This window comes from Typopeltis vanoorti, chromosome 18 (genome assembly GCF_054136105.1).
Source record: "Typopeltis vanoorti isolate ZY-2024b chromosome 18, IOZ_Tvanoo_1.0, whole genome shotgun sequence".
Classification (NCBI taxonomy): Eukaryota; Metazoa; Arthropoda; class Arachnida; order Uropygi; family Thelyphonidae; genus Typopeltis; species Typopeltis vanoorti.
In genome coordinates, this window is record NC_143566.1 from 46386978 (window position 1) to 46412931 (window position 25954).

Below are 25954 nucleotides of genomic sequence, written 5' to 3' on the forward strand. Positions count from 1 at the left end.
TTTTAAAGTAAAAGAGGAGATTGCTTTTTGTTCAAATTCCTCGAAAAAAATGTTAGCTATGGGAAGCCCCCTCGCTCCTGTGTTAGCCAACATTTTTTTCGAGGAATTTGAACAAAAAGCAATCTCCTCTTTTACTTTAAAACCGAAAATTTGGCTTAGATACGTGGATGATATCCTGTTTTCAATAAACACGAACAACGAAAGCCACCAACATGAAATAAACTGGCCATCAACTTCAAACCTACACATCTCCCATGATGAAGTAGAGCATGATGATGTCCTGTTTTCAATAAACACGAACAACGAAAGCCACCAACATGAAATAAACTGGCCATCAACTTCAAACCTACACATCTCCCATGAAGTAGAGCGCCGCATTGTCGAGTCAAAAGAAATCACCTTGGACCCTTTTCACATGAATAACAATCTTAGCTATAATTTGGCTGACTCTTTCAACTCTACTATTAGATACTGGAGATCGCATGATTCCACACACGCACAGGTGTACAACAATAGAACTTTAACTCGGACTGTAGTTCAAGCTCATAATAACTGTAATTTACAGTCGAATATTATGGCTTTATAATTGTATAGCTTTAGAGTGTGTCAATGTTAATTTCGTGTCTTTTAATATCTTTCTATGTTCTTATCGCCTGATGAAGTCATTCTTGACGAAACATGTTGCGTTTTTTCAAATAAATGTCATTGTGTTATAATTCTCGGGTTTTAAGTCAGTTAATTTAGAAAAATGAACATATCCCAACCCCGAGTTAATAGTACTAATCATATATATATATGCATAAGAATATGTGCTTTGCATTATGTGATACCAAAGCAAGTGATGTGAAGTCCTTAACTTCTATATACAAGTTGCCCAGTCCTGAAGTTACTTCAGGTGCAAACTTTGTTTGCTTCCACTTAGATAAAGGATTAAACCAAGAATATAATTTCTTGGCATCTTTAATTTATAGTGAATTGAGAAGGTGAGCAGAGATAATGAACAGCAAGATGGCTGAGTTGTGTAAGACAAAGAAGGTTCAGTTTGTGAATCTGTGGAGTGAAGTTGAAGGAAAGTTGGAATGATTTAAAGTTTATTGACTGTTAAATTTGCATTTGAATGGTTTTGGTGTTGGACATTTAGAAAGGCTACTGTTTGCTGAGAAGGCACAGAATCAAGAAGTTAATGTAGCTAACAATCAAAAGGTACTTGTGAAGAAGGATAGCACAACCAAACGAGTGGTGAAGAGGAAATTGGATGCAATTTCCTCTTCACCACTCGTTTGGCTGTGCTATCCTTCTTGTTTTCCTGAAGATGTGGTTGTGGCAGGACAAGGTGATGGAATGTATAAAAGTGATGATGAGACAGGTATCAATGCTAGTCATAGTCGGGATAAGGGAAACAGGAGTGGTTTGACCAGAGAGAGAGAGAAGAGTGTGATATAGTAGCTGGATTAGAGAATGTTCTTGCTGGTAGAATGGCCTCAAAGACCCAGGGTTTGTTATGTTTGTATTTAAATGTAAGGAGTATTTGAAATAAGAGAGCTATTTTTTTGCATTGATTGAGTCAGTATACCCAAACATAAGTGGTATAAGTGATACTTAGTTGTCTGTGAATGATGTGATGTCGGGAATAGATAGAAATAGAAGTACATACAGCTTTACAGAAGGTGAAAAGAGGATGGGATAGTACTGTTAATGATTGCAGAGAAATTGTGTCTGCAAAGTGTGGAAGTTAATAGTACATGTACATATGAATATGTGTGATGCAAAATTAAAATTAACAGGCTAGTTTATCTGATAGGATGCTGTTATAGGGCAGGGAATTTGGATAATACTGAATATGAACTGTTTAGGCAAATTAGTTGGGTATGTAAAAAAGAAAGTGATCCTGATGGGTGACTTTAATTACAGGAATATAGACTGAAAGGAGGAGATAGTGTGGGAGCTAGGTGAGCGAATTTTTTCTATTTCTGGGGGATAACTATCCTAAGAGCAGCATGTTACCAAAGCAATTAGAGTCTTTAGTGTTTATGATTTACGAACAAATGTGTATGGCTGGCAACAAAATTGCAAGAATGAACGAGAGCGGAAAATATGATGCAAGATTTGAAAGTTGAATGGTTGAATTGAAGATGAAGCAAGAGATGAAATGGATGCAGAATGAAGTTAAGAAAATTTGAGATGTATGGAAGGGTGAAAATGACGAAAACGAATAATATTGGTATAAAAGAGGTAACAAAAGATCCACAAGTGGCATTGTATGGTGATTAAATTATTAAAGGTGTGCTGAATGAGAGGATGTACAAGGTTTGTTTTCCTGGAGGCAGGATGAGTAGAGTGATGGAGGCATTGGATATGAAAAGTAAAAAGCATAAAAGTTGGTAGTTGTGATAGGGACAAATGACTTGACTGGAAACTATTAACATGTCAGGAGTTTGTTGAGATGGATAAAAGATAATAGCGTGACAGGAAAGGTAGTAAGCGTGTTGCCTAGGTATGACAGTGGTGAGATGAGGCAGAGAGCAAGGATTATGAATGATATGTTAGCAGAAATGTGTGAGGAGAAAGGAGTGTAGTTTGTTAATGTGCGAAATGAGTTAGAAGGATATAGTGAACTGTATAAGAGTGATGGACTGCATTTGAATGGTTTGGTGTGTGTCACTTGGAGAGACCTGCTGCTGGAAGGTAGAGAAGTGAGTGCAGAGAATGAATCTGAAAAAGTAGGAAGTGATATAGAAGAAACAGGAGAGATTGAAGAGATGGTTGTGAATGGAGAAGTGAGTGGCATGAGTATAGAGAAGAGAATTGGTGTGCAAGATAGACAGAGAAACAGAGAGGCCCAGTGTGGACATGGGGGAACACAGCATGAAAAAGGCTGATGCTCTAAGAGGATGTGAATGCGTCTGTAGACAAAAAGGGGAACTGGGATCAAGGGAAAACAATTGGATTTGAAGAGGTCCTAAGATGAATAAGGAGGAAAACGAAATGGCATGGAGAAGTCACATAAAAAAAAATTGGTATCAGGGAACTAGCTATTGATCCAGGAAAATTAACTGCTATGTTGTATACAAATGCTAGAAGTGTAAGAAGCAAGGCAAATGAAATTGTTGCATTAATTGAATCTGTTCACCCAAGACTTGTTGGAATAAGTGAGACATGGTTGGATGAGAATGACATCCTGACAGGAATAGAGGTGGAAGGGTATGATGTGTTTTGTGAAGATAGAAAGGGTAAAAAGGGAGGGGGAGTGCTATTGATGATAGAGAAAGAGTTATGTCCATACAAGGTAGAGATACAAGAGGGAAATGGTGGCAGTGGTTTTGGGGCAATATGGCATCAGATAGAGGTGAATAGAATGAAATACTTAGTTGGATGTGGTTATAGACCTGGTAATGTAAATGGTAGTGACTATGAAATGTATAATCAAATTTGCCAAGCAACTAAGAAACAGTGATCGTTATTGGGTGATTTTAATTATGGCAATATAGACTGGCTTGATGAGATGGCAACTGGAAGTAAAGAAAATGAGTTTTTGAGGGACAGCTGTCGAGCAGGGCTGTAGTCGGGCCAGGGCTTGCCAGGACCACACCCTGGTACTTTTTTAAAACTATCAAAATTTTTAAATTCATTATAATAAATTATAAGAATTATAATAATGAGACTTATAATGCATTTCCAGCTTTCAGTCAAAAAATAACAGCTTCCCGCTCTTGTCATTTTCGTTTCAGAAAACAAGGCAGTGACCTGCATCTATGTTCGGTTTCAAAGTTTCGAAACCAAAGAAATCTGACAATATTGCACCTCCACCCAATGCTACATCGCAGTTGATCATTTGTCATCCCTACACCTAACAAGTTCATTGGACCTGACAAGTTAAAACGTGTAGTGTTCTCTTTGAAACTGTGTTCTCGCTATAGTGTGCTATATGGTGTTGGAGAAAGTATTTTAAGAAGAAAAGTGTAATAGTGCATCAACAATATGACGAGAACCAATGAAAACAAATTAACAAATTACTTCTCCAAACTTAAAAAGAATGAAAATTCTAGTACGAGTTCGGAATATGATGCAAAATTTCTGTGAAAATTAAGAACAATCAGTGTGAGCGTGTTCCTTCTTCGATGCTTTCAGAAAAAAAAACGGAAATGCAATATAATTTGTGCAATGTTGCAAGGGTTTCCAAGGTAGAGCCCCGGCACCATTTCTTTTAGGACTACACCCTTTCTGTCAGACAGTATGTAGTGATCATCTCATCAGAGGATGTAATTATAAATGAGGTGTCAAGTCACTCTCCAGTTGGTGAGAGTGACCATGAAGTGGTTACCTGGGTGGTTGCTAGCAGTGTCAGGACCTCTGTGAGAAAAGGTCCTACAAGGACCTTTTCTCACAGAGGTGATTAGAGGAGCTCAGGACAGCTTGCAGGTGTAGCATGGAATGAGGAGTTAGCTGGAAAGGAGATGAATGCAGCTTGGGGGATGTTCAAAAATTGTCTAGTAGAAGCAATGTCTAAATGTATTCCAAGGGTCAGAAGGTTAAATAAGGTAGGTGCATGCGATACAGAGGAAAAAGACATTATGGAGGCAGCATAAGTGAAGTGGTAATAATCAATTCCATGAGGATTACAAAGAACTGGCAAGGAGGGTGACTCGGTTGATAAGGGTAGCAAAAGTGAAGTATGAGCAGCAGTTAGCTAATGAAGCCAAAAAGAATCCTTGGGAGTTCTTTTGATATGTAGCCAGCAAAAAAAAAAAAAAAAAGAATGATTATGAAGGGATGACATTGATTGGAGAAAATGCTACAAGAAGAATTGCTGCAGAAGATGTAGTGGAGATACTTAATGAGCAACTCTTAAAGGTCTTTTATTCTTGTGCTGCTTTATTGATTGGGCAGTTCATCAGAAGAGGCAGGATGGGCTATGTAATTAACTACAAATTCTTAAAATTCAGAAACTGCAACAAAGTGTTCTGAGGATGGGGTGACAGCAGTAGTAGGTTTCTTTAAAAAAGTGATACATTATATCCAACTTAGTCTGCACTGTTTCCTTTTCTTTTCTGTATAAATTTCTCTATAATAAGCAATTACAGCTTGCATCATTCTTTTGTTTTGCCATATCCACCTTTTTAGCTAGCTAACAGTATTATATTTCTTACAAAAGCCTCTGAGGGGGTTGCTTATCCTCAATGGCAGGAATAGGCTGAGCAAAAGTATTAAATAATATGTCCTGAAGATAACAATTACACCCTGGTCCAATGGTTATAGTTGTCAGGTGGTATTCGGCGAACCTATTAATTGGAACCTATCATAAGCACAAGTTGTTGTAAATGGCATATGTTGTAAGTTGAGGACATACTGTACCTTTTCATAACATCCTCTTTCAGATTTTCAGTTGCAGAAGATACATGTTTACTCTGTTTACAATGCAGCCATGGGGTGCAGTAACCAAATAATTGATGTAAAGTAAATTTTCAGAAGTAAATAAAAATTTATATATTTGTAATCAAAATTGCATTGGCAATTTTCTATATAATTAACAGTTCATAAATATTAATTGTACAAATAAAATTTAACCAAAAAAACATTCAAAATATTGAAAACATAAAAATGTCTCTATGGAAGGGACATAATATGCTCTCAAGTGAATCCTTTTTGAAGCGAAACATGCGAAGGCACCATCCCATTGTGAACTAATTGTTCATCAAACTACCTTGTTCAAATATTCCTCATAATATATATATATTTTTTAAATATACTTGAATGAATAATTATGCAGTATACTTGAATACCTATTATGCAGTAAACAATAAATCATACAATAACTTCTTCTTCTGCAGCTTCTCCCACTTTAAGTATTTATATGATATAATATCATATAAATACCTAAATAAATCATACGATAACAATTAACTTTAATGAAATGAAAGTACAGATATTTCATACTGAAAATAACAGTACATCATCAGTGCATAGAAACAAAATGGGAATACAAGGTACATACAGCAGTCGGTGGTTTTCTAATTAAAAACTGTTGCCAGTGCTAGAAATTAATATTTAATATTATATTATTAATTAATGTTAATAGAAGTAGAAAATAGAAAATAATGTTAATAATATATTATATTATAACATCCAGGAATGCATTAGCAGAGCTAATCTCAGGTGGTATGGTCGCTTAAATAGAATGGGAGAGGAAGGATTAGCAAAACAAGTGTTCTCTGCCAGGGTGGCAGGAAAACGACCCAGAGGAAGACCAAGATATAGGTGGATTGATACGGTACAAAGTGCCTTAAATGATAGAAATATAAGATCTGATAATGTTGGAGTCTTGACAAGTAACAGACTGATTTGAAGGAAAATTGTAGATAGGAAGTTAGTAATGATGTAATTTTTTCATGTAGTACTGTCATATCCCGTACACCCCTTGAGGGTACACGGCAGGAATTTGATGATGATGATGATATATTATATTATTTTATTTATGTTATATTATAATATAATATAAATAATATATTATATTATAACATTAATATTATATTATTAATATTAATTAATATAATAGTATATTTTATTATTAATTTCTAGCATGTGGCAACCGTTTTTAAATATGTAAGCCACCGATTGCTGTATGTACCTTGTATTCCCGTTTCTTTGATTTGCTTATTTCTAGATGTGCTGTTATTTTCAGTACAAAATATCTGTACTTTCATTAATTTAATTAATTAAACCACAGTAATTAAATTTAATTACTGTGGTTATCGTGTAATTTATTGTTTATAGTCATGCCACAAGGTACCTTTAAAGATTAGGCATATTATGCAGTATTTAATAAACTTGAAACATTTTATTATCCTTTATACTTATAATTGCAGTAAGAACAGTATAAACAAATCTATTTTTTAAAAAAATTAGTAAAAATATTGAAAGCCCATAGATAAGTTACATTTTTTTTAAAATATTTTTTTATTGCTTATCATATTTAATCATTACATTTTCGCTTACCATGCTGTTTTCATTGGATACAATAAACATGTAAAACGAAGGATTCTTGTATAGTGAAAGCAATATCTTTATATACTTTATATACAAGACATGTTCAAAAAAAGATTGAACTTTTGCTATAAAGACTTTATTGCTCATTTTACAACATTTTAAGCACTGTCTCCTTCAAAGTAGTTCCCTCTACTAGCGATACACTATTCCCAACATTTCTTTCATTGTTGGAATGCTTCCTGGAACTCACTTTCTGTGATTGCGCACAGTTCTCTTATCATATTTTCCTGAATTCCTCTATGGTTTGGAAACAACGTTTTTCAAAGGCGTTTTAAGTTTGGGAAACAGAAAAAAGTCTGCTGGGGCTAAGTCCGGAGAATAAGGTGGATGGAGCACAACAGATGTCTGATGTTTTGCCATTGTCGCTGGTGCATTATTGTTGTGCAACATCCAAGTCTGTTTTCCCACACTTCAGGTCTCTTCCTGCGCACAGTATCCCTCAAATGCACTAAATCTTCCTGGTACAATTCTTTGTTTACCATCTGACCACGTGGTACAAATTCATAGTGAACAATGCCTTTCCAATCACAAAAAACACAACCAACATCATCTTGATCTTTGACCGACTCATCCACTTTGCTTAAACCACTCATAGCACTGTGTGCAGCTCATGCAGTCCTACCTGTATGCTTGGGTAAGCAAGTGAAATGTCTCTGTAAAATTTACCAAGTTTGCAGCAAAATTTCACACACACATATTCTTCAAGCGCTTTCTTTGTCACTAATGACAACTCATGTACGTGCTCACTTCAGCAGATGTAACTTGACAACTAATGTTCATAACAGAACGGAGCAAATGGCAGTTTGTTGTAAAAACCTACCTCTAGGTGCGCTCAGTAGCCGCATTGCACTCTCTTTGCAGGTTGACATGCTATTTAAAAAGTTTGGTCTTTTTTTGAACATGCTTCGTATGTGTGTGTGTGTGGGGGGGGGGATATGCTTTATATTTGATGGATGTTTAGGATAACTTGTGGCAGCTATCTCTCAGTATAAGAGAAAAACATGGTAAGTAATTAGCTTCACATACAAACTCTTATTAGCCGTATACATTGGAGTACAGGGTGTTTCAAAAAGAATGTCCCGATTTGAAAATTGTATATCTCTGCAACCACAAATGAATGTGACTTGTACCATTTATAATTGTGGTGAGTGAAACTTTAGGCTTTACTTCGTAGTTGGTAATTTATTTTGTAACTGTACTGCATTTTCATTATTAAATATAATTATTTGAAATCGGGTCATTCTTTTTGAATCACCTTACATAATATTATTATTATTATTATTATTAAACAAGACCTCATGGAGTCAAAGACTCATCTAGGAGGTCCTTTTATCTCACACACATCTCATCATACCGGGTCTTAAACACATTCAAACTCCCTGCAGACACCACACTCTCAGGCAAGTCATTCCAATCATTCACAACTCTGCACGAAAAAAACCTGCCTCTCACTCCCCTACTCACACCCTCTTTATACAGTTTCCAGGTATGACCTCTGGTTCTCCCCTGATCTCCCACTATTCTCTGTAGAACTTCTCCACCATTGATCCTATAACAACCGCTTACCAACTTGTAGGTCTCTATCATATCTCCCCTCTTCCTTCTCTCCACTAGACTCTGCAAATTACATCTTTTCAATCTTTCCTCATACTCGACATTCCAGAGGTCAGAGACTACCTTAGTCAGTCGCCTTTGGACCCTTTCCAACATCTCTTCATCCTTCTGAAAACCAGGTGACCAAATCTGGGCACAATAGTCCATGTGTGGCCTAATCAAAGCCTTATACAATGGAACAAGAATCTCCCTACTTCTACACGTCAGTGTCCTCCTCATCATTCCCAGAAGTCTTTGTGTTGTCTTCACAATTTTGGCGATGTGTCCCCTAAATTTTAGATCCTTATCCACTATCACTCCCAGATCTCTTATTTCCTCTACTTCCAACAATATATTCTCACCAAGCATAAATTCTGCATCCCATCTTTGTTTTCCAAATTTTAAAACCTTACATTTTGCAACATTGAACTCACATCCCTATTTGCTTGGGGATGTGAGTTCAATGAAAAAATATGAATGAAAAAAAAAAATTTAATTTCAAACCCAGAGTCATAGCTTTTACAAAGACAAGTAGTGACAGCTAATTAATTGCTGAAGCTTGAATAAAGATCTAAGAAGTGAGAAGACAATCATGTGAGAACATGAAATGCATTTGAATGGAAAATAAAGATAGTACTATATATTTAAACAGTATTTAACAATATATCCAGCTTAAAGGTGTTACTGTATAGTCATATTCACCAGTTAATCATTTCAAGAGTGCCTCAAGATTTGAGAGATAATGCTTGAAGTGGTTTTGAGGAATGTGATTATAAAATCAGTCATCTCATTTTCTCTGTTTAGTCTTTTATTGTCTGTTCAGTTAGCCGAGTGGCTATGCACTTCGCAACCTTATGCCTGGGAAAGGAGGGCAAGAGGAAGCTGGGCAAGAGCGTGGTTGACAAGGGTGTTAGAGCTAGGTTTTTTTTACTTGGAGAGTGGTGAATGAGTGGAATAAGCTTCCAGAGTCTGTTGTGGGTGCTACGACCGTGAATGAGTTCAAGGCAAGGTATGATAGATACTGTGTAAATGTTGAATAGTTGTTCTTGACATGATGTTAGGGCCTCCCTCGATGAGTTTGTCGACTCCTTGGAGTTTCCCGGAATAATAATAATAATAATAATAAAGGAGTGTCCTGGGTTCGATTCCTGACGTCGACATGAGAAGCTTAAGAATCTTTCTCAGACATAGCCAAGTTAGCCAGTCTTGATCGCGGACTGCAGGGTTTTTCTCCCCAGTTTATCTTGGGTTTTTCCTCCTGCAAGCAGGCAAACTGGTCCCGTGAACACATGCAGCTACAGACATAGGACACACCGGGAGGCATAGGGCTAGCCACTTTATCCTTGGGACGGGTAAGGCTTAGAAGGGCTAAGGATAGCTCTGTAATAGCCCATTAGGCCTAATACCTGAAGGGAAGAAGAATTTTATTTATAATATTTATATTATATTTAGTCTTTTATTATTTTATTATTATTCAACAAAAATGATATCAGGACTGTACAATGTTAGTTATGATGATAGACTTGAGGGAATGTGGATTGCAAAGTTTGGTAGATAGAAGATAGGTGATATGGTTGAGACATTTAAATTATTGAGAGGTAGTTACAGAGTTGGCACTGGGGAGTTCTTTCACATAGTAGAACAAGGGAAAGGAGCAAGGAAAGGGGGGGGGGGAGACTACACCTGGAAGTTGCAAAAGGAAGTCAGGAGTGGTTTCTCTGCATGGAGGGGGTAGTTGAAACATGGAACTAATAGGGTGGTGAGAGCATGAATGGTTAATGAGTTTAAGGAGTGGTATGGTAGGTTTTGTTGTCTAGGATGGGCCTCCATGATGAGTCTTGTGACTCCATGGAGGTCGGGAATAATATTAGCTGGGTTGAAAACTTCTGAAATTTATTGTAATTTGATGTATAGCTACAGATTCCTACTCTTGTAACTGAAGGAACTTTTTCTTCTTCTTTGGCGCTACAGCCCCACGTAGGGCCTTGGTCTCCCATTTTTGGGTTTCATAACTCACTATGAGGTGGGGTCATTACTCCCACGCTCAACCATGTGCAATTGTCTGTGAAGTGTTGTGTTCTTAAGATCGGTTTGCCTGCTTTGTGGGAGGAAAACCCTGCAGTCCACGCCCAAGACTGGCTAACTAAGCTATGTCTGAGAAAGATCCTTAAGCTCCTCACGTTGGCAATGAGAATCGAACGCAGGACACTCCTTTCCCAGGCATATGGTCGCAGAGTGCGTAACCACTCGGCTAACCGCACAGACAACTGAAGGAACTAGAGAAATTATTACCGTGGAAGTGATTTCAAGTTGTATCATTTAATGCTTTTCAGGTATTACAGCCAACTTTCTCTACAGCAGACTTGTAGGGACCACAGGAATAACTATCTTCTTATACCTTTTGGTCTGTGTTTGGAACTTTTTTTTTTTTTTAAATTTTTATAGCAAGTGTGTTTGTTATAATGGTTTATTATTGTGAAAATTGACTACATTAGAATCTCCATACCATGCTGATTCTTACTGGCTATTGAGGTGCATGCATATTTTACATAATTCTGAAGAAGTGTTAGTTCTAATTTTTTTTTTAAATTGTTGTTTGTGTTCTTTATGCATATACCAACATATACACAATACTTGTATTTAATTCTTTTAAGCTGAGAGACATCTAGGAACTAAAACTGAGATGTATTGTAAACCATGTGAAAATCAAACATGGCCTAATCCAAGCAGATCGAGGTAAGCCAAAAAAAAATATTTTTTTAAAATTTTCTTTTTCCTAACTTCTTGATAAGCATAACTGATCAGGAGATTGTTTGCAGTTATATAACTGGAAATTATTTTGTTATATTTAAATTATTCATAAAAATATTATTATTATTATTAAGTTATTAATAGACACCTCCAGGGAGTTCAAGACTCATCGAGGGAGGAGACCTACTCTTCATCTCTCCGTCTCCATCACTGAACCTCATCCTCCAAACGCATCATCTACACCAACAGAATCTACTGTCCACCACCACCACTAGTATTTTCACAAACATTCATGTCCATGCAGGATTCGAACCCGCAGCCTTTTGGCTGGAAAGCGGATACACTAACCACTCGGCCAACCAGGCCGGCTATATCTAAACTTTTAAAAGTTTTTAAGCTTATGACTTGAAGATGGAAAGAATAGTTCTGGATGAGAAAATTTTAACTTGGCAATACTTTCCAAGAAGGAAAAAAATTATTATTTTTGGCCAGATTTGGAGAGAAAAAAAAAATAACACATTAAAATGAAATCTGAGAGCTTGGTTATCATTTTCTCCATTTTACCCCCAGACATTTAATGTCTGGGAGAAAATGATGAACCTGTGCACTGTTGATATCTCTTCCATGCTGTTTTTTCATTCCGAGTCTGCCTTTTCAGTTTATCATTATCATCTATAGTTCCACATATGTCCTTTTTTTATATTCATAGTTTTCTCACACAATTTGCTGTTTCACATGTTAAAACTGCATGATTGCCCTATCCAGTTGTAGGGGAAAAAAGAGCTCTCTCATTTATATGCTGATTCTCTGAGGCTGTTACTAGAGCAGATATTTTAGTACATGGCATTGGTGTAATTGCGGTTAGTTGTAGTTAGTGGAATGAGTGGTGGAGACCGAGAGTTGTACAGTAAATGCCTTCCCTCGATGAGTCTTTGGACTCTATGGAGGTGTCACATAATAATAATAATATTCTTGCTCAATGAGTCCCTTTCATCACATACGGTATAAGCTGTTTATCACTTAGTAATTTTATAAATTTCCTTTCCCTCTTCTCACATGCTTTCTCTTCAATCCAGTGTATATCATCATAATTGAAATTACTTATAGTTAAGAACTGTTACATGGTTTCTTATATGTACGTATTCCCGTCCCGCTTCACGCCTCACCACTAGTCGTATCTTTCCGGCGGCGGCTGCATTCGCCAGTGTCACACATGCTGTGAACAAGCACTGACATGTTTCGCGTGGTCTCCATTCATACTCGATTTTTATAGTCTGCAAACCTTGCGATTGTTTAATGCAGTTGTTCTCAAACTTTTTGAAGTCGGGACGCATTTAAAATCCTACAAATAATTGTAGGCACACTATATACAAATTTCTGAGAAATATGTTATAATAATTAAGTCAAATATTACAGAAAAAAAATAATGCGATAAAAATAAAATAAAATGAAACATACCTTAAGTTTATTCATTCTTGTGTTTATGAGAAACATGAGCCTGATGTGTCCTAGCGAATGCTTCAATGTTTGGGCATATATTTGAAAGGCAAACTGTCATTTCCCTGTCAATACATTGAAGAGTTCCTCTCTTTTTTACACTTAATTGTGGTGAAGGTAGAAAATCCTAATTTACATAAATATGATGTTGAAAATTGTAGTAAAATGTTCAAAGCTTTTTTAGACATTGACACATATTCTTCTTTTATAGAAATCCAAAAGGCTTCAAGAGACAATTCCTTATGTTTAATCATCAATCCACGATCAGTGAATATAGCTGCCAGTTCTTCTGTTAATGTTAAACCAAAATCACTTGAAGTTTCCATAAATGGGTTTCTAATCCAATCGTATTGTTCAGTGTTAAATGATGGAAAATAAGAACTCAATTTTTCTTCGAAACTTGTTAAATGTTCAACTATTATTGGAAGTGTTTCAATTTATGCAAGTGTTACTTACCAACGGAAACATTTCCAAATTACCTTCAACAGCTTTTCTTTTCCAAATCTGTAGTTTTCTCTGAAACGCTTTCATTTTGTCAGTGGATGTGAGAATATTTTCTTCTTTCCCTTGCATGCTGGTATTCAAAATATTGAGCTGCTGAAATATATTAGCCAAATACTGTAACCTGGCAATCCAAAATTCGCACCGAAGGAGGTTACAAAAACGTAATTGTTTCATCTCTTCACAAAACGCAAGAAGTTCTTGTCGTAGCTCGTGTACACAGGTAAGTACTTTCCCCCTTGACAGCCACCTCACCTCCGTCTGTGTTGTGAATCCATATCGATACAAAGCTTTTCGAATAAACGCGATTTGACAGGTCTTGTTTTAATAAAGTTTACCATCTAAACAACTTGATCTAAAACTTCTCTTAATTTTTCTACCAATGTTTTTGCCATCAAAGCCTCCCTATGAAGAAAGCAGTGAGTTACGATAACATTCTCATTTTGTTTTTTTTACAAAAGATGCAAGGCCCTTAACACAGCCTACCATGGAAGGGGTTCCATCTGTACAAATGCCTACACACGACTTCCATGTTAACTGCCATTTATCAAGATAGCTATCCAAAATGTTAAAAAACCTTTTGTAGACACACTTAATTCTTTGCAAAAAAGAAACTGATTTACTATTGATCTTCATTAATAAAACGGACGAATGCTAAGAGTTGCACCTTGTTGGTAATGTCTGCTGACTCATCAACTTGCAATGCAAAATTTGAATACTGAAGTTTATTACTGCATACATTTTTCTCGATATCAGAAGACATTTCTATAATACGCCTGTGAACTGTATCGTTGGACAGAGGAATCTTGCTTATTTTCATTGCTGCTTCATTCCTAGCATTGTCGTGACCATTTTTTTGCATGCAGGCAAAATAAGTGACTCGCCTAAAGTAGGATCTTTCATATTTTTTGCTATCAGTTCTGAGACTTGATAAGAAGCGATTTGAGCTTTATCAGAAACAGTTATTATACTTTTAAAAGAATTTGCCGCTTTTGTTTGCTGTTCAGACAATCTCTTGAAAAAACTTACAGATTTATCTTGTAAATCAGAGTGTATAGTTTTAAAATGTTTACTCAATTTACTAGGAAGCAATGATTCATTTGCCATTTTACATCCACATACTAAACATAGCAGCAAGGATGATCTTCACTTCCGGTCCAAGTGAAACCAAAGCTTAAATAACTTTCATTATATTTGCGAGTAGGCTGCGATTTTGCTTTCTTACTTGCACTTAACTTTTGCTCACTTCCAGAATCTGATTCTTCAATATCACGCTTCTTTTTGAGAAATCTATCCATTTTATTTGGGTGTATTTATCTGAAAATAAGTAATATGCACATATCCACTTCCAACACTTTTAAAATAAGTAATATACACAACAAGAATAAACCATATTCTTGTTCTCTTTGCAAGAAAAACTGCTGTTAATTAATATAATAATGATGTGTTGACAAAAAGAGTGGTATATCCGTAATGAAAAGGTATAATAGAGTAACTATATTTATTTTTATATCTGGACACATATTTCTCTGGAATACCACAGGGTGCACCCTTTGAGAACCACTGGTTTAATGTTATGTTCTTGATACAAATTTTATCACATAAAAAATAATAATGTCGTCCAAAGGAAGCAAATCCGATTCTTTTATGGCTAGCAAGAAAAGAAAAACAAAAACATTGACTTTGGAAACAAAACTCAACATTATTTAGGATTTTGAAGGTGGAATGAAAATTTGTGAGCTAGTAAAGAAGTTCGATCTACAGGAATCCACAGTAAGAACAATCATAAAAGAAAGGTTTACAGATTTTGGAGGACATAGATTCTAACGAGGAACAAATTGTGGCCACAAGGTAAGGAATAAAACAATCATTAGCTTGCTATGAAGAAATTTTGTGTGACAAGAAAAAGACATTGTTATATCTGTACTTTCTCTATATTTTTCTTATTCTACCTCTATAATAACTCTCCTTCTAATCTATTGTCGTGCTCCTAAAATACTAATTCAGATTTATTTCCTCTTCAGATATTGGCAAAATTTATATTTCGCTGTGCCAGCCAATATCCTATAACAGAAGAGACTCTTGTTCAGGGAAATAATTCAAAATTTAAAGGGATACACACAATAATTTATCTCACGCTAGCGCTGTGCAGATTCAGTTAGCAGTCGTAGACCGAATCTCACTTAAACAATTATATCTAAATTCCTTCCCGCCAGAAAAAAGGTTCAATTTCATAAGTGGTGGTTTGAATTCGTAATCAGGCATAACTCAGGTATAAGGTACAAAACATGTTTATTGGAAAACACAAAACATTTACAGTTATGTAAGCTTAAATACTCAATGGATCAAAATTCACTCTAAGTTAAGGGTAATACTAAAGCACAATGAATCAGAGCAAGTTAAATCCTTCGATTATGAAAGTATAAGATTAGCTTTAAGCAAAGTACTACTACAATATAATTCCCTTCACAAGTTACTCACAGAATACTTATTTAACACTTTCATTAATACTCTATCAATGATTACCTTAATTCTAAATTTTATCTAAGCAAGTCTAGCCATTCACAAATCACTGCCTATTTAACAACTCTTCTTTGCTCCACAAGGGCTTAATTAATTCAGTCAAATTTTCACTAAAAGTTCTCCACTAGTGTCCTTTAGCTACAACACACACAAATTTCCTTTTCTTCTAAACAAATTTTAACATAGAACGAAAACTCTTACATTACCGGATCCTTTCAGATTTCATGCCGCCATCTCATGTAGGTCTGGATTATCGTACTGCATATTCTTCGGCTGTCTTTGCGCCTGGCGATGTACTACGCTTTTTCTTCTGATCGTTTCCGACTGTTGCTACCGCTCCGCAGGACACTTTCTCCAATGGGACATTCTGCTAAGGCTCGATTCCACATGGGCCGTCATATCGCAATCAGCTCTGCTTGAAAATCTTCAAGCATTCTCAAGAAAAAAACCTGCCATCCGTCATTACCGTAGAAGACCCACTGCTCTCTCACGAATCCTCCGACCAACTCCCCCTAAAACTCAAATCCGGCACTCGAAGATCAAAAGGTCAAAAAAAAAATCCCCTTAAAACAGTGTGCTTCGTCTTTTATTCGCCCTATTCGGGCGCCTTCTATTCAATGCGGTTCTCACCCACGAACCCCATCGTTCATGCCCCTTGGGTGATCCTACACTAAAACTCAAATCCGGCACTCGAAGATCAAAAGGTCAAAAAAAAATCCCCTTAAAACAGCGTGCTTCGTCTTTTATTCGCCCTATTCGGGCGCCTTCTATTCAATGCGGTTCTCACCCACGAACCCCATCGTTCATGCCCCTTGGGTGATCCTACACTCTCGCTAACCTGTCCGGTTACATTATTCTAGGTAGGCACTCTGACGTCGTATTTCCGCGTAGGTATAGCCTCCATCGCTACGCTCGACTCGTACCGATTATACGCAATTATTCCGGATTACTATTATAAACTTTTCTCGGAATTTCGCAAAGTACTAGACAGCTTACTTGGGAATTACAAATAACCTAGCAATAACTCTCACTATATCGCACACATGGACTATACATTATTACAAGACATAAAACAACACTTTATAATTATTAGCCGATGTGCAGATATCTCCTTAATAAGTAGTAGTTTGTCATGTTAAATCCTGAATAAAGAATTTACTTGTAAAGCTCTGCATTCAGGATCTAACAACATTATGCCGTCAGACGAATCTATTAGATTTTATGAAATCATTGACATCGAAATAACTTTCTTTCTTTTTATGTACGACAAACTACAATTATGATTATATTCCTTAAAAAATATAGGTGTTTTTGTAAACCTTTGTCCCAATTAACTAATATTTTGTATGTTTGTATATATAAATTACATGCAAAATTATACCCCGAGTTACGCGAATTCAACTTACGCGCTTTTTGTTGGCCCCACCTACCGCGTAACTTCGGGGTATGACTGTATATATATGTTAAAGTTACCAAGCTATTTTAAACCTGGTTTTAATCCATTTCCCAAGTAAGTCAAGTTTGCGCCTGCAATTAGTGCAAGTCTTAGGCAACTCATGGTAAAGGTGGAGTAAGCTCTGATCACTATTCTTAGTATTTACCCTTAATGCAAAGCACATCTCCTTGAGGAGATGTATGATGCTATGCATTAAAGGCAAGGAGCCCCTACCCAGACCGATTACGACCTTTATTGAGGTTTTTATTAGTCCTGAGATTTTTATTTAATAAAGTCAAAGCACCTTATGGTAACTTGTTTTGATAAAATACTTATAATTCTGTATTACTTAAACCTTGGTATTTCTAAGCCTGGCTCCCACTGATGAGACCTCAATAAAGGTCGAAACCGGTCTGGGTAGTGGCCCCTTGTCTTTAATGCATAGTATCATACATCTCCTCAAGGAGATGTGCTTTGCATTAAGGGTAAATATTAAGAATAGTGATCAGAGCTTACTCCACCTTTACCACAAGTTGCCTAAGACTTGCACTACTTGCAGGTGCACACTTGACTTACTTGTCTGTTTGCTTACTTGGCAAATGGATTAAAACCAGGTTTAAAATAACTTGGTATCTTTAACGTATTTTATACCCAAGGTAAAAAACTTTCTACATACATACATATATATATATATATATATATATATATATATATATATATATATATATATATATATATATATATGTATATATATATATATATATGTATGTGTGTGTGTATATATACACACACACACACACACACACACACACACATATACACACACGCAGTTCACAGTCCTCTTCAGAGGAGTAACCTATAAGAGCACTCAACTTGTCCTGTGAATCTGTAACTCACCCAATGGCCTCAGACCCATTGTCTGAATTACCTGTTGATCGCCTTCCTTCCCACCATGTAGGATCTCTACTTTAGTTGGATTTAACCCCTCTGCAATCATTAGCAGTACTTCTCCACTCTTTCTCTCCTGTTTATCCTTCTTGAATATACTGTATCCATCATAGTTTATTGTTTTAATTCATTTCATTAATGCTAATCACACACACACAAAACAGAGGTGCTGGTACATATAAAGGCTTTAAAAGTGTTTATGTAAAATGTGAATCTCACCAATGAAAGGCTGGTACTGTGGGTGCATGAAGAGTTAAGTATACTTAGAGCCCAGCAATGTCTCTGACATGGTACTTTTTCAAGCCATTTCTGATCCTAATAACTCAACTCTGGCTAGATGTATGCTAGAAGATGTTGTCATCTCATCCTTATTTTACCATAATAATTTCTTTGTTTCTAAGGGACAGTGATTTAATATGAAATTTCCATTTTTCAGATGTTAGTTTCATATTAATATTAAAATTAATGGGATAATTGACAAGTATGAGTACCAAACATTATAGCCACAATACGTGAAGTCTGTGGGAGAGTTAAGAAATATTTTTATTCTCCTGAAGCAATGTTTTTTCAGGGAAATAAAAATATTTCACAGAAGAAAAAGTACTTTTCATTATTATGGAAATAACTGTGGAACCATTAGAAGAATATTCATAATCTGCTATAATGATTAAGATAGCAGTTGTATATTGCAAAAAATAGAAAAAATTCAAATTCAAATAGAAAAAGATCAGGGAAGGATCACTGTCACTTCAAGGAAGTATTTTTCTTTGCATTTTTTTATTGTTGAGAAGTTTAATGTGTTAAGAATTTAATTTATTATTGACTGGCAAACTAGCCAGGTTATTCATTTTCACAGGGATGGAGAAATTAAATTGAAAACTCACTTTAATAAGGTCTCAACAAAGGTAGCACTAGAGAAGAAAAAGCTTACTCAAGTATTTAGACATATTCTTCTGGTCTCTTGTTAAGACTGTTGGACATAACTTCTGCACCTCTCTCACATCCTGATGTGAGAGATTGGGTGAGGTTACCTGAGATGGTAACCTCACCCAAGGATAGGGCTGATCTCTTGACATCTGAAATCTTCCTTCATTGGAGGTCAAGGACAGCAGGAAAATCCTGAATAATTAGGCTCCTGATCCAGTTGTGCTCACAACTTGTGCAGTATAATTAACGCTAATTCTGTTACCTATATAAGCTTTCATATTCATGGCATCTACTCCAGCAACATGGAAGCAAGCTTTTATCCAGGCTATATGCAAAAAGAGAGACAAAAGCCAGCCATCAAACTATTTTCTCATTGCTCTCTTCAGTACTCTCAAGAGATGAAGAAGGTCATCAACAATGAGATTCAACACTACCTGGTGATCCATCGTTTAATTAGGGATTCCACCATTCTTGTTCCACAGGAGAATTCTTCAGTAGTCTTACCCATCATTGGTTACAGGACATGGAAAGATTTAGAGAAACTCGTGTATTCACTTTTATATTTCAAAGGTTATTTGATTGTCTGGCTTTGAGGCTCCTAAATAAGCTATTGTCATAGCATATATATATATATTTTTTTTTTTTTTTCAGAATTCATTTTTACTCGGTTGGAATATTATGAAAAAGCTTTAATGACTGATACCAAGAGAAAAAAAGGAAGACATGGTATATTTGAAAAGATACTACTAGTTTACTAGTTTCGTTGAATTGATCAACATCTTCAGATATCACAATCAAAGAAATATATAAAGAATTACAGAGACTTAAAATTGTAATAACAGAACAAATATAAAAAGACAGTAGCATGTTTTAAAACAAAATGCGAGCTTGAGTTCCAAACAAACGTATACTACACGCTGTTGCGAGTGCGCCAATACTGAACAGGGGCAACGTGTGCATCAGAGAGATTGAAACTTAGGCTGTTATTGATATTCCAACTCAGTTTCCAGGAGTGTACAAGATTTTATGTGATTGTGAAAAGCCATACTATGATACTATGACCAGACTGCTAAATCCATCCTTCTACGTTTGGAGGAACACTGTAGAGATATCTCCTATAACAGGACTAGAGCCAGTGCTCTCTCTAGCCACGTTCTCTTTTCAGTTAACTCAGACGAAGGCCGCCAACACGTTGTGAACTGGACTCAAACTTCTAACATCCATGTGTGCTATGATGAACGCAAGAGAAAGATTGTCGAATCTAGAGAAATTTCTCTAGATTCTTCTCATATCAATAACTGCCTAAGTTTCAATCTCTCTGACGTACACGTTGCCTCTGTTCAGTATTGGCACACTCGCGACAGCGTGTAGTATACGTTTGTTTGGAACTCAAGCTCGCATTTTGTTTTCAAACACGCTACTGTCTTTTTATACTTGTTCTGTTATTACAATTTTAAGTCTGTAATTCTTTATATATTTCTTTGATTGTGATACCTGAAGATGTTGATCAATTCAACGAAACTAGTAAACTAGTAGTATCTTTTCAAATATACCATGTCATCCTTTTTTTCTCTCGGTATCAGTCATTAAAGCTTTTTCATATATATATATATATATATATATGTATATAAAACTGTTAGTCATACAAATATTTGCACCACCAAGCAGTTATGAAAATGAAGTTAAAAAAATGGCATAGTGGACACAGTGAACAAGAAAAGTATATCTAAGAAAATATCAATGAAAGAGGAAATATGATGGTAAACTTTCTAATAAGGTAAAGATGTTCATACTGTTACATATATGCTATCCAATCTGATATTCCTGCCTGTTTAGTAGCCCTGATAACATATTTTATCAGAAAAGACCAAACTAAAAATGGATGTATATAAATCTGAATGGACAAACAGAAAGCCAAATAGACTTCATCCCATGTAAAAATAGTTAAAGATGTTTTTAATCGTCTTCTCTTCAAGGATTAGGCATTTGCCTGTTCTGGCCCCATTGCTTCTGTCAGATGAACTTTCCTATAAAAGAATCAGAGTTGTAGAAATTTTTTTCACTTCGTAAGAACTGGCTTTATTCAGACCCCCAACTTGGAGTACCAGGGTATCTCTCTCTTATTCTGGCACATACCTCTCGACCTGTCTAGCTAGGGCGACCCAGTAGCTTAACTACTTCTGGCATAGCTCTTGAGGTCATTGCTGTGCATAAGCCTTTGAGGTGGAGATACCATTAAGGAAGAGATGTTTTATTTGTTTGGGAAATAGCCATAAAAAGTGATCACAGAAGAGGAAAAATATCAGTAGAAACATGATGAAAAGAAAGAATAAAGCAAAACATGTAAAGATAAAGAACGTTGTGTTATGTTATTAGCCAACCTAAAATTTTACCAGGAAGAAATTGCAGAAAAAAAAAATCATCATAAAAAAATAATATGGATAAAAACAGAAAACTACTCCCAGATAATATATAGAAAAATCTTAATTTATCCAGGAGCAAGTTTACAGGAAGTGTGCTTGAAATAAATAATACATAAATAGTTTGATCCTTTCCATGAAATAAGTAATAAATAAATAATACATGAAATAAAATGATGACAAGTGCATAAAATAGATTAAAAAAAAAAAACTGTGCAAAAAGCAAAATATCAATCGTGCAAAAGATGAAAATTAATTGGAGGAAAAAGAAATACAGAAGAACTTACAGAAATAAATAAAATAATTAAACATTGTTAAAGAAATTAAGAGATAATAAAATGATATAGGAAACTGTACACAAAATATGAAAGTTCTTCAGAACAGTTTTACTATAGAGGGAAAAAAAAAATACAAAATAGTGGACTAATAGCATATTAGAAAACAGCCAGACAGTATAACACCAGAAGCCTGTGGTAAAACAAGTTTACATGGAAGCTAGAATAAGAAGAAGAGAGTATTTAGAAATACATCATCATCAAATTCCTGACATGTACCCTCAAGGGATGTACAGGATATGATAGTACTACATGAAAAATTTACATCATTACTAACTTCCTATCTACAATTTTCCTCCACATCAGTCTGTTACTTGTTAAGACTCCAATATTATCATTATCAGATCTTATATTTCTATCGTCTAAGGCATATTGTACCGTATCAATCCACCTATATCTTGATCTTCCTCTGGGTCGTTTTCCTTCCAACCTGGCAGAGAACACTTGTTTTGCTAATCTTTCCTCGCCCATTCTGTTTAAGTGACCATACCACCTGAGATTAGCTCTGTTAATGCATTCCTGGATGCCGTCAATGTCAAGTTCTTTTCTAATATCCTCATTTTTAATATGATATTGCTATTGATGCCATCTGTTCATGCCTCTAATCTTTCTCAGGACTCTCAAAACTGCGGTCTCTAATCTTTGGTCAGGTATTTTACTTCTGATCCAGCTCTCAGATCCATAAGTTAAAACTGGTTTGAACTACCACCGATTTAGTGTTCCGACTAATTTCTCTCTTATTCCATATGAATTTATTCAATTGACTTCCTACCATACCAGCTTTGCTGATTCTGTTGTCTATTTTTATATTTAATTTACCATCTTCACTGAAAATCGTGCCTAAGTAGCTGAAATGTTTTACTTGTTCCACAGGTTCTCCATTCACAACACAATTGACATTTTCAAAAATTCTACCTATTTTCATTGTCTTTGTCTTTTTAATGCTGACCTTCATACCATATCTATTACAACAGTTATTCAATTTAGTCAGGGAATCTTGCAAACTTGTATCAGATTTATTTAGAAGTATAACATCGTCCACATAAAGCAAAGCGCTGACATTAACATCTCCAATTCTGATACCACTTTCCTTCATAATGTGATCTGTATAGATAATGAATAACAGAGGGGATAATGTACATCCTTGTCTCACACCAGATTTAACATTAAACCATCTTCCTGTACTTCCTTCAATTCTAACTGCTGACTTACAACTCAAATACAGACTAAGTATTGCTTGATATAATGCCCCATTGACACCATATGACTGGAGCGTATTGAATAGCTTCTCTCTTGCACCTTGGCATATGCCTTTTCCAGATCGAGAAAACTTAAATACAGATCTTTGTTATATTCCCATGCTTTCTCGACTATTTGTCGTAAAGTGAAGATCTCATCCTGACAGCCTCTATTTGGCCTGAATCCCGCTTGTTCTTCACCAAGCTTTTCTTCCACAATTCTTCTCAACCGTTTTTCAAGTATACTTGCATAGATCTTACCAGGAACACTCAGTAGGGAAATACCTCTGTAATTCTCACATTCAGTTTTATTTCCCTTTTTATATATGGGTACAATTAGAGCTTTACTCCAATCATTGGGAATTCATCCCTCTGTCCAAGATTTCTGAACTATGCAGTGCAGCCACTGTAACACTTTTTATACCACCATACTTCAGCATTTCTGGTTGAATATCATCTACTTCTGCTGCCTTTCCACATTTCAAGCCTTTGATGGCTTTTCCTACTTCAAGTATGGATATGTATTCCTGACTGTATGCCTGGAGTGCTACAGGCATACACTGTGCTATCACTGCTTGTTTCATTTAGCAATTTTTCAAAGTAATTACTCCATACTTCAAGGATATCTTTTTCTCCTGTTTTCATGTAACCTTTATCATCTCTAACTCTTTTTACAGCACTCTTTCCTCCATTTCTATGCTTCTTCAACAACCTCCAGAATATCTTACCACCTTCTTGATATTTATTTTCTGTGTTCTTGCCCAAGTCCTCCCATGACTTTTGTTTAGCTAGTTTTACACACTGGTTAGCTTTCTTACATTTGTCTCTGTATTCTCTAAGAGCACAAGCTGACTTATTTGCCAGGAACCTTTGATATGCTTTCTTCTTTTTTTTCACTGCCTCTTGCACTTCCTGTGTCCACCATGGAGTTCTGATTTTTATATCCTTGCAGACAACCTCACCACCTGTCTCTCTAGCTGAATCAATCAGGGTTTTCTTCGAGGTTTGGTTCCTGTTCTCATACTTTTATTTTTTCTTCAATAATCTTTGTGTATTTTAGTCTACAGTTCACATCTGAGAGCTGCTCAACTTTTATTCGCTTTAAAACTTTCCTGCATGTTATTCTTTTCAATACGAAATTCAATTTTATCCTGCTGAAAACTAAATAGTGATCGCTTCCAATTTCAAATCCTCTGTACACCCTGGTGTCCGACACCAGGGAGAAAACATCACTATCAACAATAATAAAGTCAATGAGACTTTTCTTATTCCTAGCCTCTTCTCTCCATGTGAATTTGTGCACATTTTTATGTTGAACATGATATTATTCTAGTAGTAAGACTTATACGTTGGTTAGACATAACTGGTAATTAATTTACGGAATTAACAACGCATATGAAGTATATTAATTAAAGATACTTTAATGAATCACTTCTATATTTTGGCAATGTCACATTGCCATCTTCAGGAACATAAAGATATGGTATGTGCACTAAGGAACTAACAAAGCAAATGAGGGAGAAAGTAAGAAACTACTTTTGTTCCTAAAGTCCTAATGGTGCCCTCTTGCGGGCTAATTTGGTAGTCTTGGCAGTTGGGCTGAAGTTCTCATAATGAAAGTCTCCCAAATTTGGGGCAGTTTCATGCATCCAAATTTGTTGAGGTTAGGAACGTTTTTTAGAGCTGCTGAAGATTCTTTGAATAATCTTTCATATTTAAACTTGCTGCGATGGATTATTTTTGTTTTCTTCCAACGAATTTTATGATGGGTATCTAAGGCATGGTTTGCCAACCCAGAGCGGCTGTACTGGTGAAACCGGATGTAGTCTTGGTGTTCTGAAATCCTGATATTTGTTGTTCTGCCTGTTTGGCCAAAGTAGGACAATTTGCAGCTGCAAGGGACCTGGTATACACCAGGTAGGTCTAGGGGAAGTGGTTGGTCTTTGGTAGAGCGGATAAGGGATGCCAACTTTTTATATGGTCTGTAACAGGAAGTAAGGTCATATTTTTTGAGGATATTAGTTATTTTTTCAGAGGTGCCCTGGATGTGGGGGATAGTGATAGACTTGGTGTAGTCTTTATTGTGGAGGGGGGGAGGGGGGTTGTGGTTTATAGGTTTTAGTATTTTTTGGATTTTTTTGGGGTTATAGCCATTGGCTAAGAAAGTGTTGAGGATGTGGTTTAGTTCCATAGTCATGGCCTTGTCATCTGAGCAGATTAATTTTGCCCTGTTATATAGTGTTTTTATCACCCCATATTGTTGTGAGGGGGGGGGATTGCTGGTGAATGTATCTGCCAGTGTGGGTGGGTTTTCTGTAAACAGAGAAAACCAAAGCTCCATCAAGCTGGCGGGTGATTAAAGTGTCTAGGAAGGGGAGGGTGTTGTTTTCCTCTTTTTCTAAGGTGAACTGGATTCTGGGATGTTGGTTGTTTAAGTGTGTTAGGAAGGAGTGGAGTGTGTCTGAGCCATGTGGCCAAATAGCAAACACATCATCCACATAACGAAGCCAAATAGTGGGTTTTTGTGGGGCGGAGTTTAAGGCTTTCTCTTCAAATGTCTCCATAAAGAAATTGGTCAAGGGTGGGGAAAGTGGTGAACCCATGGCTGTCCCCTCTATCTGTTTGTAGAACTTTCCTTGCCAAACGAAATAGCCTGAGTTCAATGTGAACTGAAATAGGGCTGAGATATCGGGAGGAAACTTGGCTTGGATGAGCTCAAGGGTTTCTTTGAGTGGGACACTA

General features: G+C 36.0%; 1 protein-coding gene across 2 annotated transcripts in view; it reads left to right on the forward strand.

The window, feature by feature from the left end:
* The window catches only part of LOC150096630 (meckelin), a 575505-nt gene that overhangs the window by 59985 nt on the left and 489566 nt on the right, over positions 1-25954 (forward strand). The window contains exon 4 of one of the 2 annotated variants that reach the window (XM_090408005.1): positions 11292-11373. In XM_090408005.1, coding sequence (XP_090264131.1) covers positions 11292-11373 — 82 coding nt within the window. Of the gene's footprint in view, positions 1-11291; positions 11374-25954 lie in introns of those variants that run through there. The other variant, XM_090408006.1, reaches the window with a different exon arrangement.